The sequence below is a fragment of the Palaemon carinicauda genome, chromosome 12 (genome assembly GCF_036898095.1).
Source record: "Palaemon carinicauda isolate YSFRI2023 chromosome 12, ASM3689809v2, whole genome shotgun sequence".
Taxonomy (NCBI): domain Eukaryota; kingdom Metazoa; phylum Arthropoda; class Malacostraca; order Decapoda; family Palaemonidae; genus Palaemon; species Palaemon carinicauda.
The window spans coordinates 96,340,385-96,351,653 of record NC_090736.1 but is presented as its reverse complement, the minus strand read 5'-3'; the positions used below and the strand labels follow the sequence as shown (position 1 = coordinate 96,351,653).

At 36.5% G+C, this 11,269-nt stretch overlaps 2 protein-coding genes across 2 annotated transcripts; both read left to right on the top strand.

The window, feature by feature from the left end:
- Positions 1–3,706: 3,706 nt before the first annotated feature.
- On the top strand, positions 3,707–4,309 carry LOC137650969 (uncharacterized). The gene has a single exon (XM_068384109.1). It carries the CDS (start codon positions 3,707–3,709, stop codon positions 4,307–4,309), a length of 603 nt encoding a protein of 200 aa, XP_068240210.1.
- Positions 4,310–4,456: 147 nt separating this feature from the next.
- Positions 4,457–5,107, top strand: LOC137650968 (piggyBac transposable element-derived protein 4-like). Its single transcript, XM_068384108.1, has one exon. It carries the CDS (start codon positions 4,457–4,459, stop codon positions 5,105–5,107), a length of 651 nt encoding a protein of 216 aa, XP_068240209.1.
- Positions 5,108–11,269: the final 6,162 nt, after the last annotated feature.

Genomic DNA, 11,269 nt, shown 5'->3' with positions numbered 1-11,269 from the left:
GGAGGTGAAAAGACTGGGGCATACACATAGCTCTTTTTTGTCGGTTTTCTGTGTCAACACCATACCTTGAGGACTACCAGGAGGTGATTTCTGTTGCCAGCTTCCGAGGAACTTATATTTTCATGCTAACTCTTTTTCTATGATTTGTGTATTTATTTGTGTTTTTTATCTTTAGGCTTGATTTTATTACTCTGGATTTGGTTTGTCTTGAGCAATGAATGGAGCTCTCCATTTCCACCATAAATGCTCGTTTTGGGTGTATGTAATTTCCTCACTCGTTGCAAGTTCTGGCTAAATATTTTTTAATCTTCCCAGCTTCTGTGTGATACCTGACATTAACTGATTAAAGACTGTATATATTATGAAGTGTTTCGCTATTTCCATTGTTGTTATTATTATTATTGCTGTTGTGATTTTGATTTTGGCTATGTTCCTTATGTTTCCATTTTTAAATTTTTATAGGGTTTTCATCTTTGATTGAGGTATTGTGCATGCTGGTGCTATTGAATATTCTAAGAGAGGTTTTTTCAGGCATTTGTAAAGATTTATTCTTATGTTTTTATCCAATAGTTTAAATAGTTTTAATGCCAATTTTTTGTGCTTTGCCAATTGGAGTCTTTGTTAAATATGACAGTTTATGCCTGTTCTTTTAATATAGACCAAAAAATTCGACTTCGTTATTGAATACGATATTTGTGTTGTATACTGTTATTGTTGCTGGTTTTCTTTTGATACTGAAAAGATTTATTTTTTTTTTATTTTCCACTTGTTTTCGTAATATGGTTTTTTTTTTTTTTTTTTTTTTTTTTTTGACATATCTTTTGGAGTTTGAAGGCTGCATTACTAAACTTCATTTGCATAGTTTATGGCATGTTCAGAGGTGGTTGGCATATCTGCTATGTAGATAATAAAATTAGTTTGCAATAGTGTGCTCCCTGTAACATCCCGCTTTTTATATCTATTGTTTTACCAAGTTTTTCTTCATGCCACATATTCTGACAGATCTGTCTTTGATGTAGCTTGAGAGGAGTTTTTCCATTATTGCTGGTAGTTTCAGTTTGAGTATTTTATATTTGAGGCCGTCATGCCATACTTTCTTAAATGCCTTGGAGTTCATAGCTATTGTTTCGTAAATTGCAATAAGGCATTTTCATTGGCTCTCCCTATCCCGAAACCGCGTTGGTGTTTGTGCAATTTATTCTTACTTTCTAGCAATCTCCTTAGACTTGTGTTTATTATTTTCTCAAAAACTTTTCCCGGCACTTCCAGCAGTGTAATTGGTCTTCTGTTTTTCTGGTCATTTTTTTTTCTTTTTTTCCTTTTTTTTCAGTTTCCTTGCTTCAGGAGGAAATACGAGAATTCCTACTTTTTTAGCTTTTGGGTAATATCCCATTGCAAGTATTAGTTTTAATATATAATAGAGCATTCTCCATGCAACCATTGGTAATCTTGATAGCGTTAAATTATTTATGCCACTTTTACCTGGTGCTTTGTGTTCAAATGATTTTACTGCTTTTATTACCTCATGTATTTTTATGTCGGTTATTAAGTAGTTGTTCTCATCCAGACTTTGCAGATCTGCATTTTAATAGGGGGTTATTCGTTCTCTATTTTTCTTGTAGGAAATTGAGGACTTCTGTGTCTGTGTCTCTATCGAAATTTGCCTTTTCTTGGTCGGTAATTTCAAAAGTGAATGCCCCTGTTCCAGTTAGTAATTTAATTTGGTCTTCCATGTCCTCTACTTTTTCACCATTACTGTTGGTTAAGTATGGTATTTCCATTTTTGGGTTTCCCCGTAATCTTTGCAGTTTTTCACAAAATCTATCTGGGTCTTTTAATGTTTGTCCTAGTTTTATTATCATGTTGCTCCATTTTTCTCTGTTGAATCCACAGTATTCTTAAATTATTTCATTTTAGATGTGCCTTATTAAAGTGTAGGATATGTTATCATTATTCATGTAATGTGTGTTTCTTTGTAGGTAATTTAATTGTTGGGTGAGGAGTTTCAAGTAGTCGCTATCTGGGGTGTGTTTATGGTATATCATTCTCTTTATTAGAGAGACTGTTTCTATTGTTTCTGAGATGTCCTACAGCCATTTGTTTATTGCTGAGTTTATTGTCTTTTCTGTTGTGGCCTCGTTGTTATTTACATCTATTTGTCTTTCCTGTGTAGCTACTTCCTTAGTTATTATATAAGTTACCATTGAGAGCAAATATTTGTGTATAATTTATAAAATAATGGTACACATTTGGCATTAGAGTAATTAAAAGGCAGTGTATTGATAAAAGAAAAAAAAAACAGTATTTCCAAAATAATTTAACAAAGATATTCACCATAATTCCTAGAATCTATTTCCGCTTAAAAAATCAATAATGATGCTAAGAAAATAATCCCCCTCCCTATTGTTTGAGTCCCCCCCCCCCTACACACACACACACGAAAAAAAAAGGTCTCATAAGCAAAACGGTCAATGGCAGCATTAAATTCAAGTTCAATCAGATGAAGTTGTTGACCACAATCAAGGAATTTCTGTACTACATTGGAGATTGTAAGACGGGCATCAATTGCTATGATGCCTTTACGAAATTGCAGATTAGGGGATATATTACCTTCACCAAACGTATTTAGACGTTTTCCCAAAATACATTTTAAAAATCTAGATAATATTAGACTTGTGGATATTGGGCAGTCATCAGCTGAATTTGAGCTACACAAACACATTTACACAATGGAGTAACATTAACAATTATCCAGCAACTTATATCGTTAACATGCGGAAAATAGCAAATAACCTAGGAACTGAGAACTATATAGTCTACCCTTGTTCACGGACGTGGGGTATATTTTACCCACGCCATTTTTCTTTTATCCTTGCTGAGTGGTCTGGCCACTTAGCAAGCTTAACAACCATGTAGCTTCAGTTTCCTGTCAGGTCTATTGGAGGGAGGTAGTGTCTCTGTGATTAATCACTTGTGGGGGTGTGTGGGGGGGAGTTTGGGTACATTTTACTCCACAGCAGTCTTAACATACTATTATGTGTGGGAATCTTATACCCCACAGCAGTCTTAACATACTAATATGTGTGGGAATATTATACCCCAGTGCAGAGTTAAAATACTAATATGTGTGGGTATATTGTTCCCAATTGCAGTGATAAACAATAAAAACATTTGGGTATATTTTGCCCCAGTGCTGTGTTGATGTGTTTTGAATGTTTTTAGTTTTTTGTGTATTTTCATGTTTTTATGTTTTCAGGCATTGAATAATCTCTTTTCAGAGTTATCATAGTATAGCAGTGACTAGATAAACTAAGTAGATAAAGACTCATAATAAACTGTGAAAGCTGGATGGAAAAAAGAAAGTTTTTTATTCTCAAGCAGAATTAGATGAAATAATGAACAATTCAGGCTTAACAGATGTGAGTGCAATATTTGAAAGTGATGAAAGTGAGATTGATCATGTTGAATATGAGGTGGAAGATGACTCAGATATGGACAAAGATTATGAGCAACCACCTAGCAGTGATGATGATAGTGAGGAGTTTATGGATGAACAATGTTTTCAAAGTAGGGCCGAAAGAGAAAACTAACTACATCAACACCTCGCAAGCCACGTGTTGCCAGCCAAATAGACGTCAGGCCTCACCCTCCCTCCACTCCCCACCAACCCCTGGACGACTCTCTACCATCTCCCTCCCTAGCCTCAATGTACCACTCTGTCCACCGCCCAGCCTCTCCTACTCCTGGTACCTCTACTGCTACCCCTGCTGTAAGTAGGGTGAGTAAGAGACACCGTGGTAATGCTGCTCGAGGAGGTGCTACACAAGCTTTGTCCTATGCTGACCCTGCTGTGCCTCCTGCTCCCTCTGCTGACCCTGCTGTGCCTCCTGCTCCCTCTGCAGATCCGGCTGTGCCTCCTGCTCCCTCTGCTGACCCTGCTGTGCCTCCTCCTCCCTCTGCTGACCCTTCTGTGCCTCCTACTCCCTCTGCTGACCCTGCTGTGCCTCCTCCTCCCTCTGCTGACCCTGCTGTGCCTCCTCCTGTTGCCAGGGGAAGACGAAGGGGCAATGCTAATGAAGAAGACAAGGCTACAAGAATGCATGACTTCGGAACCAGTACAGTGACATCCAAGTCTAGCTATAGGTGGAATTGTCGACCACAGTCATCCAGTAGAGTAAGGACACCAGCACGAAACATTGTTGGTCCTATCACCTCAGGACCAAAACCGGAGGCAAGGAGTGCAGACACCCCAGAAAAAGCCTTGAGCTTGTTCTTTGGAGATAATATTATCGAAGAGATAGTGCAATGAACCAACAAAATAATTCCTCAGCGGGCAGCCAAGTATACTAACCGGAGAGGAGGGTTATCCCTAACAGAACCGGATGGGATACGTGCACTTTTGGGACTATTGATCTTCAGTGGTGGCCAGAGGGATAACCTCCTGACAACTAGGGAAATGTTTAGCCCCAAGACCGGCCCACCAATTTATCGTGCAGCCATGTCAGAGGACCGCTTCTGCTTCCTTCTCAGCTGTTTGAGATTTGATGACAAAGACACGAGAGCTCAGAGACAGACAACGGACAAGTTTGCAGCTATTCGTGTTATCTGGGACATCTTTATTGACAACTGTGGGAAAATGTACGTCCCAAGTGAAACAGTTACAGTGGATGAACAGCTGCTGGCATTCCATGGAAACTGCCCATTCTGCATGTATATTCCTAGCAAACCAGCAAAATATGGGATCAAACTTTGCCTTATATGTGACAGTAAAAGCAAGTACATGCTGAGAGCAATACCCTACCTGGGGAAAGAAGACACACAACCTCAGGCCCGGGGTGGCATAAACGTTGGTCGTAAGATCACAAAGGATCTTACAGAACCCTACCACAATAGAAACAGAAACGTAACCACTGACAATTGGTTTAGTTCTGTGCTCTTTGTCACTGATCTTCTACACAACTGCGGCATGACCCTAGTTGGCACTGTGAAAGCAAACAAGAAAGAAATTCCCCAGGAAATGAAAGAAACAAGAACTAGGATGGTAGGTTTTAGTGCCTTCTTATTCGTGAATGACATGACGTTGGTGTCATACTGCAAGGACACTTAAAGAACGAAAAAGAAGTTGGTGTATCTATTATCATCAATGCACACACAGCCAACCATAATGCCCAATGGCAAGCCGGAAATCATTTGTTTTTATAATGAGACGAAAGGTGGAGTAGATGCATTCGATCAAATGTGTGCAATATACTCAGTTTCACGCAAGACAAGCAGGTGGCCCATGAGTATTTTCTATGGGATGATAAATTCCTGTGTAATCAACTCGTGGATAATCTACAAGGAAAATCAGCAGACAATAGGTTCTAAACCAATTGAGAGACGCTTCTATATGCAAAATATGGCAGAGGCCCTTATCAAAGCATGGGCAGGAAAGAGGATGTTCAACACAAGGATTCCCAGAACCATCAAAACTGTGATCAACACAGTCTGCAACATTCCTTTACCTGTCAGGGATGATCAAGCAGGTCTCACAGTGATGGCGGACAGCAGGGCTCCCATGGTGCGGTGCTCACTGTGTGACAAGGCCAAAGACAGGAAGACACGACACAGGTGTCAAGGCTGTACACGCCCTGTGTGTCCTCAACACATCTAAACTTGGTGCGTGGACTGCCCACACTAATACAGGTAAGAACTTTAGTTACTACTACTAGTACTAGAACTACATACTGGTAAGCGTAGGGCATGCATAGTCCATCACCGAGAATATGAATTGTTTGCACTGTACACTGAAACTGCCAGTATTGCTCATTACCATTTTCAATGGTAAATAATTGTAAAAGAAGTTTTTTTTTTTTTGTTCAAATATGGTCTTTTGACTGTCAAAACATAAACATAACATTTCTTGATCATTTAGTGTTCACAGACAGGAATACCTCTACGAAAATTTTTTTTTTTTTGCAGAAACTTCATTTATTTTCACCAAAGAATTTATAGTTATTATTTTATGGTCTCCCATACAGTGTGTGTGCCTGCCAGGAGGCTGTGATACCCATAGCTGAGATACTCCGATACCCTGAGAGTGTGTGGGTCAGGAATCAAGTCATTTACAAGAATATTAGATTTTACTCTCTCTATTTTAGCAACACAAGTAAAAATGTTAGTATTTTTTTATACTTTTTTCAGTTGCTAGTCATTAAAATGGTTGAATAAAATACACTAGAGAATATGTACTTTCTGTTTATGTTTTCAGAATCAATAAATTTTGTTTATAACTATTTTTTTTTTAACGGGGTAAAACATACCCCACGTCCGTGTTAATAATTATATACCCCACGTCCGTGAACAAGAGTTAAAAGAAAAAGAAAAACAGGAAAAATACCTTGTGGGACAATATCTATCAAGAAAGTGTTAATTTCACAAGAGTGAAAAGGTGAACTAGAAAAACAGAAATGAGGAAGATCAAGTTTTTTATTACTCTGGTTAGTGTCAAGTGACGTAGTGTCAAATACATCAGCCAGACACTTGTTTATATTATATAGGACCCATTCCTTTATTCTCAATGACTATCTGTTATCTGTCATTCTCTTATATGTCCTGACCATGTCCGCTTCCTTTTCTTACATTTTGTTAGAATATCATCTACTTTTCTTTGCTCTCGTATCCCTGCTGCTCATTTTATGTTTCTTAGTGTTATCCCTGGCATTGTTCTTATCATAGCTCTTGCAGTTGTAACTAGCTTATGATCTAAGGCTTTAGTGAGGTTTTAGGTTTCTCATGCAGAAGTTAAAACTGGTAGAACTATCTGAATGAAGGCTTTTCTTTTTAGAGAAAGTGTAATTTTACATTTCATAAGCTCATTTCATTTACCAAATGCTGTTCATCCCACGATTATCCTTTTAATATCGGTCTCGTGTCTTAGGGAAACACTTAGTCGTCGTCTTAAGCATGTATATTCATTAACAATCTCTAGAGGTTCGTCCATAATCCTTAATTATTGTCTCTGCATTTTCATTGAACATTTTCTTAGTTTAACTCATATTCGTATCCAGTCCTACATTTCTTCTTTCTCTATTCAAACCTTCGATCATCGTTTGTAATTCCTCCCCCGATTTACTAAACACAAATATGTCCCCTGCAGAGCTAAAGCTCTTGAGGTATTTCCATTAATATAAATTGTCATATTTTATCAAGTCAAAACTCGTACCAAAGCTAGAAAGCCTCTTTTTTTTACCAAGAGGAAAGTGGCCCTGAACAATTACAGTGCAGTAACCCAGTGGGTGAAGAAGAATTGTTTGGGGATCTCAGTGTTGTCAGGTGTAATAGGACATAGGAGAATATATAAAGAATATGCCCTACTATTCGTTGTGTATGTGTAGGCAAAGGGAAAATGAACCGTTACTAGAGAAAAAGGATTCAATATAATACTGTCTGGCCAGGTAAAAGATTCCAAAAATCTCTAGCGGTAGTATCTAAAAGGGTGGCTGTGCCCAGGCCAACCTACTACCACCTATGATCAATTATACCAATGTCATGTGCATATGCAAGAGGAAGGAAAGAATCGGCATTATTATTGGCCGCTCAAAAGGTTTTAACAACGTTCCTAAAAATTATATCACTAATAATGTCGTCTCCCTATTTAAACGATTCACTATTATCAAAAGTGTCTATTGCATGAATCACGGTTCCGTCAACTACCCTCCAACGATCAATATTATAATTTTTATAGACAATTTTGGTGTTACAGATATGAACTGTTTGGTCAAGATCTATCTAGAGCATGATTATGGAAATAGTAACAATAATAGATAATGAGCGATAGAAATGGCAGAGGATTTATATACAATGCTATACAATAGTGATATACAAAATAATTTTAACAATAGAAATAATGAAACACATGAGCTGGTACAAAACATAACAGTAAGGGGTGTAAAGAAAGCATTAATAGGCCATAAAAGAGGCAAAGCAAAAGGAAAAGATTGTTTAAGGCCTCTTTCCCATTATGAGTTTTATTGCTTTAATTTTTTATGTTTTTGCTGCTGCAAGTGGTGTGGATTCCCATTTATCAGTCGACTGATGGATTATATGGTCCATATCCCACTAGAGCGGGGGAGATTTTGTTAGGCATCAGCACCACCTTGCATGGGCGATACCACACTGGGTTTGTGCCGATCTGCTCTGCTGACGGTGATAGTTGGCTATTACGTTCAATACAAGTCTTCACATAATGCGATTTTTTCCGCCTCTTGTTTAGCGGGCTGTAGCAGGCCAGGCAGTGTTTCTCATTAATAAATATACTGATATGGAACAAAATATTGGTACTTATCTCTTTAGTAGAAAAGAAACCACTATTATAGGGCAAAGTCTGAAAGAATACAAATGTCTGAGCTCTGTTACATCGGCTCGGAAAGAAGTTTGCTGTGAATTAAGGGAGGATTTTGAGAGTCTGCATGATAGAAAAAAAAAACAAAAGAATTTGTTAAGTTTATTTGCTTCTCAATTTAGAACCATTCTTAGTGTACCAATTAGGGCTAATTAGTTTTTGTAAATATATTTAGGAAATTGTATAATCAATACACAAATCTAGTTATAATGACATTCATTACTGAAATTCATAAATCCTACATTCATATTTTATAATAATGTCAGCTCAAACATACCTCTTCTCTCATGAAAAATCTGCAAATGTGTTTCTGATATCATTTGCATGCGGTGACAGCAATATCGGTGGTATTCGTTCGCTATACCAGCGGAACGGAGACCACCTCGTGTGCGGAAAAAACCTATAGTTTCAAAGAAGACTAATACTTTGTTTATCATTAGATGGAAGAGATTTCATAGAAGTATAACTCGTTAAACTTTACACCAATTGTCTGCAAGAATACTCTTTACCTATAGCTTGAAAAAAACTTTATTATTGTGCTAAATCACATAAAGGGAGACAAAAGACCTGAAAAATTACCGTCTAATATGATCAATCTCACTAATTTTTAAAATATTTACAAAGATCATATTAGGGTTGAATAAAAAGACAGAATGTAACTAACTAAATAAAAGACAGGCTTTAGAAGTTGGTATTCAAGAACTCACCATATCGATGTAATTAACAAGCTAATGTAAAAATCAACTGAATATAACAATCCACATATTTAGACTATGAGAAGACTTTTGATTCTGTCAAAACTTCAGCCATAATGAAATCCCTTCAAAGACAAAGTATAGATAAATCTTAAGTTAGAACACTTGAATATATCTCTACAGAATGTAAAACTCCTAAAATTAAACACAGAATGAATGATTGACTTTTATCTGGCATCATAAAACTACAAAAAGAAAAAAAATAAATAAAATAAAATTAAACACAGGATGAATGATTGACTTTTATCTGGCATCATCATAAAAAAAAAAGAAAAAAAAAGTGAGAAAATTCTGACTGAGAAAGTGTTTCCGAAATTATTCCCAGCATGTCTAAAGAAGATTTTTAAAGATTCATACTTTGTAAATGTAGGGATCAGAATTAATGGGGATATCTAAAGTATTTTTCAGATGATCTAAGATTTGAATAGAGAAATCATAAATGTAAACTGAAAATTAATATGAGTAGACCTGAGATAATGTTCAATAAAAATGCAAAGACAACATATAAGGAATAAGGACAAACCTTATACATACTGTACCTAGGACAGACAGTAAGTGCTCTTACAGGACACGAGGCCGAAATAAAAAAAAAAAGTTCAGCATAGGGTGGTGAGATTTTGAGTTATGAGCTCCCTAGGACTTGCTGTAAATTTTCGTTTTTTTTTTTTTTCTTAAAAAAATCAAGATAACGCTATTATGATAACCTTACTTTCTACAAATATTTTTATTCCTACATGAAGACTCCCTAAACCAGGTATTTAAACCCTATGTTTACTAATCACTTGGTGTAAGAGTGTTATAAGTTGCCAGCGGCCTCTCATTGTTGCCAGAGTTATAGTTAGAATGTTCCAGCTTTGTATAATTTTTCATGCTTTCCTCTCATTTTGGTTCCTTTTTCGTTGCTCTCTGCTTACTTTTTGTTCTTTCTTTAACTTTAGGTATCATTGCCCTTGCTATAAAATCCACGAGGACTTTGTGAAAACAATGTACAGTTACTGTAGAATCAAAAGAACGCAGAAAGTCATGGGAAAAAATCCGTCAGATGTTTCTGGTGTGCCCTTGACAAAACAGATAAGGTGATACTTCTCTTTCTACTACTTTTACAAAATGGGCGGAGCCTTCTCCAACCTTAGTGAATCAAAGACAGTAAAGGGCTGTCTTTGTTAGCAAAAGCATAGAATAGATACAAATCGGGTTGTCATATTTCAATATTTTATTATCATTTGACGTCCTAACTATCCACTGCATATATAAAACAAACACGCAGATATACACAGATACACACACGCACACACATATATATGTATAGCATTATTCTTAATTACTACTTTATTGTAGGTGGGACCTACTACCAGTGGGTGGGGCGTGGGTGGTATGCTCCTCCACGCCACCGATTGCCCCGGCAGTCCGATACTGAGGAAATTAGGAAATCATTTATTTTTTATGAGGTGTGGAGAAAAGTTAAATGAATATTACTGATATGGCCTGTAAGATATTGTATCCTTGCTAGATATAATTTGATAGCCGTTAATGTTCTTGCGAATATTTTAACCATATTAATTATGAGTTGCTTTGTAAAATATAGCAGCAGTTGAATGAAGCAGCTGTTGCTGTTGAAAGTTTTATATGTAACGAAATTTAAGGATCAACATTGCATAATAGATAATCTTTGATGGGCATAATATATACTGATGACTTCCTAGCACCTTGAATACAATCAGATTTTATTATCTCGTATCGAAAATAGGTTATATCGAGGTTAATGAGGACGTTAATACATTCTGGCCAAAGATATCAGAAATTTGTTTTATTGACATTATAATAAAAACCAAGCTCTTGGTATCAGAACGACGTAATTTTCCAAGATTTTGTCATAATACTATTATATACCTATTTCTCCAAAATGTATTCTCCTCTAAATTGTCGAAAAATTACATTTGCAGATGGCATAAACACATAATTATTCCCCATCCTAGTACCCAGACTGCAAGTTATAAATGGTTGTATAATCGGTAGTAGCATTAACTTGAGAAATTACACTGTTTGGAGATCAAACTTGCTTCTTATTAATTTCATGCACAACGTTCTTAAAATCTTGATTCAAATAAATCTACCTCTATATGATTAAGTC